Source organism: Squalius cephalus (assembly GCF_949319135.1).
Source record: "Squalius cephalus genome assembly, chromosome: 19".
Classification (NCBI taxonomy): Eukaryota; Metazoa; Chordata; class Actinopteri; order Cypriniformes; family Leuciscidae; genus Squalius; species Squalius cephalus.
Window position 1 is genome coordinate 793,141 of NC_137140.1, and position 12,063 is coordinate 805,203.

Here is a 12,063-nt window from a genome sequence, read left to right on the forward strand (position 1 = left end):
CTCCTCAAAACACTGGATTCATCCGCGCTGTGCCGTGCCGAGGCACAACCCGCGTAAAGTTGATCATTACGTGAATAACTGCAATTGCCGATTTCGAACAGAGATGGCGACAAAGAGGAAAAACTACGGACTGCAGCTTTAATATATTGGGCCCTATCTTGCACCCAGCGCAATTGACTTTGTACACGACGCATGTATCATTCCTATTCTGCTCCCTGCACTTTTCCCTCCACAGACACACGTCGGTAAATTAGGGAATGAACTTGCGCTCCCGGGGGCGGTTCAGGGAAAAGAGGAGGCGTGTTCCGGCGCAAACGTTCCCTGGTGCTATTTTGCAGTTTCAGAAAACAATTCCGCCACTGACCAGGAGAAACCTCGTCTAAAGTCAGTGGCGCGTTGCTCATGTTATTCAGAGGCTATTTTAAGGGCGCATGCTTGGCCATAATGTAGCGTGTGCACAACACACACACACTTTGCTTCTCTCATCTACACAGACGCAGCAGTTTTTATTTTTAGAAAATCATACATAATTACAAGGAAAAATATTACCACACGAGGGAAATCATTGTTGTGTCCATGAAGATGTGAAAGAATAGGCATAAATCTAGCTTACACATTTACCCAAATTATCATACGCCTGTTTAAGCGAAGCTAATCTGTGTGTGTTTCTCCATCCCCAATGTCACTTCTCTGTGTTTTACGGCCCTGACGAGAACGTCGGTCTCCTCGGCTGTGAACCGCTCCTGGCAAATCCGCCGTTATAATAGCGATCCGCCATGGAACAAGCGCGCCTGCTCTTAAAGGGAATGTGAGATGACGCTCTGATTGGTTTATTTCACGTTAGGCCCAAACCAAAACCAAAAGCGACTTCAGACCAACACATTTTAGATTTGCGTCGGGCGCAAGAGTCGTTTATCCCGCCGGTATAATAGCAACAGCGCCCGAGACCCGCCCACAAAGTTACTTGCGTTTCGCGCTTGATACTTGCGTTTCAGATCGTTAAAATAGGGCACATTGTCTTGGTTTAGTCCGGTTTATTTCTACAGCGCTTTATACAAAACAGAGTGTTTCAAAGCAGCTTCACAGTGAACAACAGGAAAAATTCATCAGTTATGAAACAAATAGCATTTCACACACACTATATCGTTCAAAGGTTTGGGGTCGGTAAGATTTTTAATGTTTCTGAAAGTCTCTTCTGCTCATCAAAGCTGCATTTATTTGATCAAAAATTCAGTGAAAATATTATTAGAATGTAAAACAACTCTTAATATATAGTAAAGTGTAATTTATTCCTGTGATCAAAGCTGAATTTTCAGCATCATTACTCCAGTCTTCAGTGTCACATGATCCTTCAGAAATCACTCTAATATGATTAAAAACAATAAATCCTCTTATCGGCCCTAAACTTGTGAACGCTACTGGATAAAGCAGCTCTAAAAAGAGTGTCATTATTCAGTTCAATAATTGTGTCACTGCTGCAAATTCAATTATGAATGAAATTTGATTCTGATATAAGCAGATGTTTTGTGAAAGTGTGTAAAAATCCTACTCATTATATTTAATGTTTTATAATATGTGATGTTGCAGACTGGAGATTACTTAAAACACAAAATCAGAAGCAGACCAGAGAAATCCGAGCTCGTCAACATGCATATTCTACAAGGTAAAGGCTTTTAATCATAAAACATATGCATAGAATGAATAATAAGTGTCTGATGAACCTGGCTGTGTGTATTATGAATATTTTTGGCTCTTTTTCTTCCTCTTTTGTAAGTCACTAAATGCATGAATAAATGTAAGTAAACTAATATAAGTAAAAATATAAGATTGAAATGATGAGATTGACGAGCGTCTCGATCCCGGTTTATTCCGGAGTGACTCTGGTTCTGCATAGTGTGTGTTTGAGGGAAGAGCTTGTGTTTCATGAGTGTGTTTGAGTGAAGAGCTTGTGTTTCATGAGTGTGTTTGAGGGAAGAGCTTGTGCATCATGTGTGTGTTTGAGGGAAGAGCTTGTGTATCGTGTGTGTGTTTGAGGGAAGAGCTTGTGTATCGTGTGTGTGTTTGAGGGAAGAGCTTGTGCATCATGTGTGTGTTTGAGGGAAGAGCTTGTGTATCGTGTGTGTGTTTGAGGGAAGAGCTTGTGTTTCATGTGTGTGTTTGAGGGAAGAGCTTGTGTTTCATGTGTGTGTTTGAGGGAAGAGCTTGTGTATCGTGTGTGTGTTTGAGGGAAGAGCTTGTGCATCATGTGTGTGTTTGAGGGAAGAGCTTGTGTTTCATGAGTGTGTTTGAGTGAAGAGCTTGTGTTTCATGTGTGTGTTTGAGTGAAGAGCTTGTGCATCATGTGTGTGTTTGAGGGAAGAGCTTGTGTATCGTGTGTGTGTTTGAGTGTAGAGCTTGTGTATCGTGTGTGTGTTTGAGTGAAGAGCTTGTGTTTCATGTGTGTGTTTGAGGGAAGAGCTTGTGTTTCATGTGTGTGTTTGAGTGTAGAGCTTGTGTTTCATGTGTGTGTTTGAGTGTAGAGCTTGTGTTTCATGTGTGTGTTTGAGGGAAGAGCTTGTGTTTCATGTGTGTGTTTGAGTGAAGAGCTTGTGTATCGTGTGTGTGTGTTTGAGTGAAGAGCTTGTGCATCGTGTGTGTGTGTTTGAGGGAAGAGCTTGTGTTTCATGTGTGTGTTTGAGTGTAGAGCTTGTGTTTCATGTGTGTGTTTGAGGGAAGAGCTTGTGTATCGTGTGTGTGTGTTTGAGTGAAGAGCTTGTGCATCGTGTGTGTGTGTGTTTGAGGGAAGAGCTTGTGTTTCATGTGTGTGTTTGAGGGAAGAGCTTGTGTTTCATGTGTGTGTTTGAGTGTAGAGCTTGTGTTTCATGTGTGTGTTTGAGTGTAGAGCTTGTGTTTCATGTGTGTGTTTGAGGGAAGAGCTTGTGTTTCATGTGTGTGTTTGAGTGAAGATCTTGTGTTTCATGTGTGTGTTTGAGTGAAGAGCTTGTGTTTCATGTGTGTGTTTGAGTGAAGAGCTTGTGTTTCATGTGTGTGTTTGAGTGAAGAGCTTGTGTATCGTGTGTGTGTTTGAGTGAAGAGCTTGTGTTTCATGTGTGTGTTTGAGGGAAGAGCTTGTGTTTCATGTGTGTGTTTGAGTGAAGAGCTTGTGTTTCATGTGTGTGTTTGAGTGGAGCTTGTGTTTCATGTGTGTGTTTGAGTGTAGAGCTTGTGTTTCATGTGTGTGTTTGAGTGAAGATCTTGTGTTTCATGTGTGTGTTTGAGTGTAGAGCTTGTGTTTCATGAGTGTGTTTGAGGGAAGATCTTGTGTTTCATGTGTGTGTTTGAGTGTAGAGCTTGTGTTTCATGTGTGTGTTTGAGGGAAGAGCTTGTGTTTCATGTGTGTGTTTGAGTGTAGAGCTTGTGTTTCATGTGTGTGTTTGAGGGAAGAGCTTGTGTATCGTGTGTGTGTTTGAGGGAAGAGCTTGTGTTTCATGTGTGTGTTTGAGTGAAGATCTTGTGTTTCATGTGTGTGTTTGAGTGAAGAGCTTGTGTTTCATGTGTGTGTTTGAGTGAAGAGCTTGTGTATCGTGTGTGTGTTTGAGTGAAGAGCTTGTGTTTCATGAGTGTGTTTGAGGGAAGAGCTTGTGTTTCATGTGTGTGTTTGAGTGTAGAGCTTGTGTTTCATGAGTGTGTTTGAGGGAAGATCTTGTGTTTCATGTGTGTGTTTGAGTGTAGAGCTTGTGTTTCATGTGTGTGTTTGAGGGAAGAGCTTGTGTATCGTGTGTGTGTTTGAGTGTAGAGCTTGTGTTTCATGTGTGTGTTTGAGGGAAGAGCTTGTGTTTCATGTGTGTGTTTGAGTGTAGAGCTTGTGTTTCATGAGTGTGTTTGAGGGAAGAGCTTGTGTTTCATGTGTGTGTTTGAGTGTAGAGCTTGTGTTTCATGTGTGTGTTTGAGGGAAGAGCTTGTGTATCGTGTGTGTGTTTGAGGGAAGAGCTTGTGTTTCATGAGTGTGTTTGAGTGAAGAGCTTGTGTTTCATGTGTGTGTTTGAGTGAAGAGCTTGTGCATCATGTGTGTGTTTGAGGGAAGAGCTTGTGTATCGTGTGTGTGTTTGAGTGTAGAGCTTGTGTATCATGTGTGTGTTTGAGTGAAGAGCTTGTGTTTCATGTGTGTGTTTGAGTGAAGAGCTTGTGTTTCATGTGTGTGTTTGAGTGAAGAGCTTGTGTATCGTGTGTGTGTTTGAGTGAAGAGCTTGTGTTTCATGAGTGTGTTTGAGGGAAGAGCTTGTGTTTCATGTGTGTGTTTGAGTGAAGAGCTTGTGTTTCATGAGTGTGTTTGAGGGAAGAGCTTGTGTTTCATGTGTGTGTTTGAGTGAAGAGCTTGTGTTTCATGAGTGTGTTTGAGGGAAGAGCTTGTGTTTCATGTGTGTGTTTGAGGGAAGAGCTTGTGTTTCATGTGTGTGTTTGAGTGAAGAGCTTGTGTATCGTGTGTGTGTGTGTGTTTGAGTGTAGAGCTTGTGTTTCATGTGTGTGTTTGAGTGTAGAGCTTGTGTATCGTGTGTGTGTTTGAGTGAAGAGCTTGTGTATCATGTGTGTGATTGAGTGTAGAGCTTGTGTATCGTGTGTGTGATTGAGTGAAGAGCTTGTGCATCATGTGTGTGTTTGAGTGAAGAGCTTGTGTATCGTGTGTGTGTTTGAGTGTAGAGCTTGTGTTTCATGAGTGTGTTTGAGGGAAGAGCTTGTGTTTCATGAGTGTGTTTGAGTGAAGAGCTTGTGTATCGTGTGTGTGTTTGAGGGAAGAGCTTGTGTTTCATGTGTGTGTTTGAGTGAAGAGCTTGTGTATCGTGTGTGTGTTTGAGTGAAGAGCTTGTGTTTCATGTGTGATTGAGTGAAGAGCTTGTGCATCATGTGTGTGTTTGAGTGAAGAGCTTTTGTATCGTGTGTGTGTTTGAGGGAAGAGCTTGTGTTTCATGTGTGTTTGAGTGTAGAGCTTGTGTTTCATGTGTGTGTTTGAGTGTAGAGCTTGTGTTTCATGAGTGTGTTTGAGTGAAGAGCTTGTGCATCATGTGTGTTTGAGTGAAGAGCTTGTGTTTCATGTGTGTGTTTGAGTGAAGAGCTTGTGTTTCATGTGTGTGTTTGAGGGAAGAGCTTGTGTTTCATGTGTGTGTTTGAGTGTAGAGCTTGTGTTTCATGTGTGTGTTTGAGTGTAGAGCTTGTGTTTCATGAGTGTGTTTGAGGGAAGAGCTTGTGTTTCATGTGTGTGTTTGAGTGAAGAGCTTTTGTTTCATGTGTGTGTTTGAGTGTAGAGCTTGTGTTTCATGTGTGTGTTTGAGGGAAGAGCTTGTGTTTCATGTGTGTTTGAGTGTAGAGCTTGTGTTTCATGTGTGTGTTTGAGTGAAGAGCTTGTGTATCGTGTGTGTGTTTGAGTGAAGAGCTTGTGTTTCATGTGTGTGTTTGAGTGAAGAGCTTGTGTATCATGAGTGTTTGAGGGAAGAGCTTGTATATCATGTGTGTTTGAGTGTAGAGCTTGTGTTTCATGTGTGTGTTTGAGTGAAGAGCTTGTGTTTCATGTGTGTGTTTGAGTGAAGAGCTTGTGTTTCATGTGTGTGTTTGAGTGAAGAGCTTGTGCATCATGTGTGTGTTTGAGTGTAGAGCTTGTGCATCATGTGTGTGTTTGAGTGTAGAGCTTGTGTTTCATGTGTGTGTTTGAGTGAAGAGCTTGTGTTTCATGTGTGTGTTTGAGTGTAGAGCTTGTGTTTCATGTGTGTGTTTGAGTGAAGAGCTTGTGTTTCATGTGTGTGTTTGAGGGAAGAGCTTGTGTTTCATGTGTGTGTTTGAGGGAAGAGCTTGTGTATCGTGTGTTTGAGTGAAGAGCTTGTGTTTCGTGTGTGTTTGAGGGAAGAGCTTGTGTATCGTGTGTGTGTGTGTTTGAGTGTAGAGCTTGTGTTTCATGTGTGTGTTTGAGTGAAGAGCTTGTGTATCGTGTGTGTGTTTGAGTGAAGAGCTTGTGTTTCATGTGTGTGTTTGAGTGAAGAGCTTGTGTTTCATGAGTGTGTTTGAGTGAAGAGCTTGTGTTTCATGTGTGTGTTTGAGGGAAGAGCTTGTGTTTCATGAGTGTGTTTGAGTGAAGAGCTTGTGTTTCATGTGTGTGTTTGAGGGAAGAGCTTGTGTATCGTGTGTGTGTGTTTGAGTGAAGAGCTTGTGTTTCATGTGTGTGTTTGAGGGAAGAGCTTGTGTATCGTGTGTGTGTTTGAGGGAAGAGCTTGTGTTTCATGTGTGTGTTTGAGTGTAGAGCTTGTGCATCATGTGTGTGTTTGAGTGAAGAGCTTGTGTATCGTGTGTGTGTTTGAGTGAAGAGCTTGTGTTTCATGTGTGTGTTTGAGGGAAGAGCTTGTGTTTCATGTGTGTGTTTGAGTGTAGAGCTTGTGTTTCATGTGTGTGTTTGAGGGAAGAGCTTGTGTATCGTGTGTGTGTGTTTGAGTGTAGAGCTTGTGTTTCATGTGTGTGTTTGAGTGAAGAGCTTGTGTATCGTGTGTGTGTTTGAGTGAAGAGCTTGTGTTTCATGTGTGTGTTTGAGTGAAGAGCTTGTGTTTCATGTGTGTGTTTGAGTGAAGAGCTTGTGTATCGTGTGTGTGTTTGAGTGTAGAGCTTGTGTTTCATGTGTGTGTTTGAGTGAAGAGCTTGTGTATCGTGTGTGTGTTTGAGTGAAGAGCTTGTGTTTCATGTGTGTGTTTGAGGGAAGAGCTTGTGTTTCATGTGTGTGTTTGAGTGTAGAGCTTGTGTTTCATGTGTGTGTTTGAGGGAAGAGCTTGTGTATCGTGTGTGTGTGTTTGAGTGTAGAGCTTGTGTTTCATGTGTGTGTTTGAGGGAAGAGCTTGTGTTTCATGTGTGTGTTTGAGTGAAGAGCTTGTGTATCATGAGTGTGTTTGAGGGAAGAGCTTGTGTTTCATGTGTGTGTTTGAGTGAAGAGCTTGTGTATCGTGTGTGTGTTTGAGTGAAGAGCTTGTGTTTCATGTGTGTGTTTGAGTGTAGAGCTTGTGTTTCATGTGTGTGTTTGAGTGAAGAGCTTGTGTATCGTGTGTGTGTTTGAGTGTAGAGCTTGTGTTTCATGTGTGTGTTTGAGTGAAGAGCTTGTGTATCGTGTGTGTGTTTGAGTGAAGAGCTTGTGTTTCATGTGTGTGTTTGAGGGAAGAGCTTGTGTTTCATGTGTGTGTTTGAGTGTAGAGCTTGTGTTTCATGTGTGTGTTTGAGGGAAGAGCTTGTGTATCGTGTGTGTGTGTTTGAGTGTAGAGCTTGTGTTTCATGTGTGTGTTTGAGGGAAGAGCTTGTGTTTCATGTGTGTGTTTGAGTGAAGAGCTTGTGTATCATGAGTGTGTTTGAGGGAAGAGCTTGTGTTTCATGTGTGTGTTTGAGGGAAGAGCTTGTGTTTCATGAGTGTGTTTGAGTGTAGAGCTTGTGTTTCATGTGTGTGTTTGAGGGAAGAGCTTGTGTATCGTGTGTGTGTTTGAGTGTAGAGCTTGTGTTTCATGTGTGTGTTTGAGGGAAGAGCTTGTGTTTCATGTGTGTGTTTGAGTGAAGAGCTTGTGTATCATGAGTGTGTTTGAGGGAAGAGCTTGTGTTTCATGTGTGTGTTTGAGGGAAGAGCTTGTGTATCGTGTGTGTGTTTGAGGGAAGAGCTTGTGTTTCATGAGTGTGTTTGAGTGAAGAGCTTGTGTTTCATGTGTGTGTTTGAGTGAAGATCTTGTGCATCATGTGTGTGTTTGAGGGAAGAGCTTGTGTTTCATGAGTGTGTTTGAGTGAAGAGCTTGTGTATCATGAGTGTGTTTGAGTGAAGAGCTTGTGCATCATGTGTGTGTTTGAGGGAAGAGCTTGTGTTTCATGAGTGTGTTTGAGTGAAGAGCTTGTGTTTCATGTGTGTGTTTGAGTGAAGAGCTTGTGTATCATGAGTGTGTTTGAGGGAAGAGCTTGTGTTTCATGTGTGTGTTTGAGTGAAGAGCTTGTGTTTCATGTGTGTGTTTGAGGGAAGAGCTTGTGTTTCATGTGTGTGTTTGAGTGTAGAGCTTGTGTTTCATGTGTGTGTTTGAGGGAAGAGCTTGTGTATCGTGTGTGTGTTTGAGGGAAGAGCTTGTGTTTCATGTGTGTGTTTGAGTGTAGAGCTTGTGTTTCATGAGTGTGTTTGAGGGAAGAGCTTGTGTTTCATGTGTGTGTTTGAGTGTAGAGCTTGTGTTTCATGTGTGTGTTTGAGGGAAGAGCTTGTGTATCGTGTGTGTGTTTGAGTGTAGAGCTTGTGTTTCATGTGTGTGTTTGAGTGTAGAGCTTGTGTTTCATGAGTGTGTTTGAGGGAAGAGCTTGTGTTTCATGTGTGTGTTTGAGTGTAGAGCTTGTGTTTCATGTGTGTGTTTGAGGGAAGAGCTTGTGTATCGTGTGTGTGTTTGAGGGAAGAGCTTGTGTTTCATGAGTGTGTTTGAGTGAAGAGCTTGTGTTTCATGTGTGTGTTTGAGTGAAGAGCTTGTGCATCATGTGTGTGTTTGAGGGAAGAGCTTGTGTATCGTGTGTGTGTTTGAGTGTAGAGCTTGTGTATCATGTGTGTGTTTGAGTGAAGAGCTTGTGTTTCATGTGTGTGTTTGAGTGAAGAGCTTGTGTTTCATGTGTGTGTTTGAGTGAAGAGCTTGTGTTTCATGTGTGTGTTTGAGTGAAGAGCTTGTGTTTCATGTGTGTGTTTGAGGGAAGAGCTTGTGTTTCATGTGTGTGTTTGAGTGAAGAGCTTGTGTATCGTGTGTGTGTGTGTGTGTTTGAGTGTAGAGCTTGTGTTTCATGTGTGTGTTTGAGTGTAGAGCTTGTGTATCGTGTGTGTGTTTGAGTGAAGAGCTTGTGTTTCATGTGTGTGTTTGAGTGAAGAGCTTGTGTTTCATGTGTGTGTTTGAGTGAAGAGCTTGTGTTTCATGTGTGTGTTTGAGGGAAGAGCTTGTGTTTCATGTGTGTGTTTGAGTGAAGAGCTTGTGTATCGTGTGTGTGTGTGTGTTTGAGTGTAGAGCTTGTGTTTCATGTGTGTGTTTGAGTGTAGAGCTTGTGTATCGTGTGTGTGTTTGAGTGAAGAGCTTGTGTTTCATGTGTGTGTTTGAGTGTAGAGCTTGTGTTTCATGAGTGTGTTTGAGGAAAGAGCTTGTGTTTCATGTGTGTGTTTGAGTGAAGAGCTTGTGTTTCATGTGTGTGTTTGAGGGAAGAGCTTGTGTTTCATGTGTGTGTTTGAGTGAAGAGCTTGTGTATCATGTGTGTGTTTGAGTGAAGAGCTTGTGTATCATGTGTGTGATTGAGTGAAGAGCTTGTGTATCATGTGTGTGTTTGAGTGAAGAGCTTGTGTATCATGTGTGTGTTTGAGTGAAGAGCTTGTGTATCATGTGTGTGATTGAGTGTAGAGCTTGTGTATCGTGTGTGTGATTGAGTGTAGAGCTTGTGTATCATGTGTGTGATTGAGTGTAGAGCTTGTGTATCGTGTGTGTGTTTGAGTGAAGAGCTTGTGTATCATGTGTGTGATTGAGTGTAGAGCTTGTGTATCGTGTGTGTGATTGAGTGAAGAGCTTGTGTATCGTGTGTGTGTTTGAGTGTAGAGCTTGTGTTTCATGTGTGTGTTTGAGTGTAGAGCTTGTGTTTCATGAGTGTGTTTGAGGGAAGAGCTTGTGTTTCATGAGTGTGTTTGAGGGAAGAGCTTGTGTTTCATGAGTGTGTTTGAGGGAAGAGCTTGTGTTTCATGTGTGTGTTTGAGTGAAGAGCTTGTGTTTCATGTGTGTGTTTGAGGGAAGAGCTTGTGTTTCATGTGTGTGTTTGAGTGAAGAGCTTGTGTATCGTGTGTGTGTGTGTGTGTTTGAGTGTAGAGCTTGTGTTTCATGTGTGTGTTTGAGTGTAGAGCTTGTGTATCGTGTGTGTGTTTGAGTGAAGAGCTTGTGTATCATGTGTGTGATTGAGTGTAGAGCTTGTGTATCGTGTGTGTGTTTGAGTGAAGAGCTTGTGTATCATGTGTGTGATTGAGTGTAGAGCTTGTGTATCGTGTGTGTGATTGAGTGAAGAGCTTGTGCATCATGTGTGTGTTTGAGTGAAGAGCTTGTGTATCGTGTGTGTGTTTGAGTGTAGAGCTTGTGTTTCATGAGTGTGTTTGAGGGAAGAGCTTGTGTTTCATGTGTGTGTTTGAGTGAAGAGCTTGTGTATCGTGTGTGTGTTTGAGGGAAGAGCTTGTGTTTCATGTGTGTGTTTGAGTGAAGAGCTTGTGTATCGTGTGTGTGTTTGAGTGAAGAGCTTGTGTTTCATGTGTGATTGAGTGAAGAGCTTGTGCATCATGTGTGTGTTTAAGTGAAGAGCTTGTGTATCGTGTGTGTGTTTGAGGGAAGAGCTTGTGTTTCATGTGTGTGTTTGAGTGTAGAGCTTGTGTTTCATGTGTGTGTTTGAGTGTAGAGCTTGTGTTTCATGAGTGTGTTTGAGTGAAGAGCTTGTGCATCATGTGTGTTTGAGTGAAGAGCTTGTGTTTCATGTGTGTGTTTGAGTGAAGAGCTTGTGTTTCATGTGTGTGTTTGAGGGAAGAGCTTGTGTTTCATGTGTGTGTTTGAGTGTAGAGCTTGTGTTTCATGTGTGTGTTTGAGTGTAGAGCTTGTGTTTCATGAGTGTGTTTGAGGGAAGAGCTTGTGTTTCATGTGTGTGTTTGAGTGAAGAGCTTTTGTTTCATGTGTGTGTTTGAGTGTAGAGCTTGTGTTTCATGTGTGTGTTTGAGGGAAGAGCTTGTGTTTCATGTGTGTTTGAGTGTAGAGCTTGTGTTTCATGTGTGTGTTTGAGTGAAGAGCTTGTGTATCGTGTGTGTGTTTGAGTGAAGAGCTTGTGTTTCATGTGTGTGTTTGAGTGAAGAGCTTGTGTATCATGAGTGTTTGAGGGAAGAGCTTGTATATCATGTGTGTTTGAGTGTAGAGCTTGTGTTTCATGTGTGTGTTTGAGTGTAGAGCTTGTGTTTCATGTGTGTGTTTGAGTGAAGAGCTTGTGTTTCATGTGTGTGTTTGAGGGAAGAGCTTGTGTTTCATGTGTGTGTTTGAGGGAAGAGCTTGTGTTTCATGTGTGTGTTTGAGTGAAGAGCTTGTGCATCATGTGTGTGTTTGAGTGTAGAGCTTGTGCATCATGTGTGTGTTTGAGTGTAGAGCTTGTGTTTCATGTGTGTGTTTGAGTGAAGAGCTTGTGTTTCATGTGTGTGTTTGAGTGTAGAGCTTGTGTTTCATGTGTGTGTTTGAGTGAAGAGCTTGTGTTTCATGTGTGTGTTTGAGGGAAGAGCTTGTGTTTCATGTGTGTGTTTGAGTGAAGAGCTTGTGCATCATGTGTGTGTTTGAGGGAAGAGCTTGTGTTTCATGAGTGTGTTTGAGTGAAGAGCTTGTGTTTCATGTGTGTGTTTGAGTGAAGAGCTTGTGTATCATGAGTGTGTTTGAGGGAAGAGCTTGTGTTTCATGTGTGTGTTTGAGTGTAGAGCTTGTGTTTCATGAGTGTGTTTGAGGGAAGAGCTTGTGTTTCATGTGTGTGTTTGAGGGAAGAGCTTGTGTTTCATGTGTGTGTTTGAGTGTAGAGCTTGTGTTTCATGTGTGTGTTTGAGGGAAGAGCTTGTGTATCGTGTGTGTGTTTGAGGGAAGAGCTTGTGTTTCATGAGTGTGTTTGAGTGAAGAGCTTGTGTTTCATGTGTGTGTTTGAGTGAAGAGCTTGTGCATCATGTGTGTGTTTGAGGGAAGAGCTTGTGTATCGTGTGTGTGTTTGAGTGTAGAGCTTGTGTATCATGTGTGTGTTTGAGTGAAGAGCTTGTGTTTCATGTGTGTGTTTGAGTGAAGAGCTTGTGTTTCATGTGTGTGTTTGAGTGAAGAGCTTGTGTATCGTGTGTGTGTTTGAGTGAAGAGCTTGTATTCATGAGTGTGTTTGAGGGAAGAGCTTGTGTTTCATGTGTGTGTTTGAGTGAAGAGCTTGTGTTTCATGTGTGTGTTTGAGTGAAGAGCTTGTGTTTCATGTGTGTGTTTGAGTGAAGAGCTTGTGTATCGTGTGTGTGTGTGTTTGAGTGTAGAGCTTGTGTATCGTGTG

General features: G+C 42.1%; 1 protein-coding gene across 5 annotated transcripts in view; it reads left to right on the plus strand.

The window, feature by feature from the left end:
* The window catches only part of myocd (myocardin), a 172,213-nt gene that overhangs the window by 110,073 nt on the left and 50,077 nt on the right, over positions 1–12,063 (plus strand). For all 5 annotated transcript variants that reach the window (XM_079851983.1, XM_079851986.1, XM_079851987.1 and 2 more), the window contains one exon: positions 1,588–1,663. In XM_079851983.1, coding sequence (XP_079708109.1) covers positions 1,588–1,663 — 76 coding nt within the window. The remainder of the gene's footprint in view (positions 1–1,587; positions 1,664–12,063) is intronic.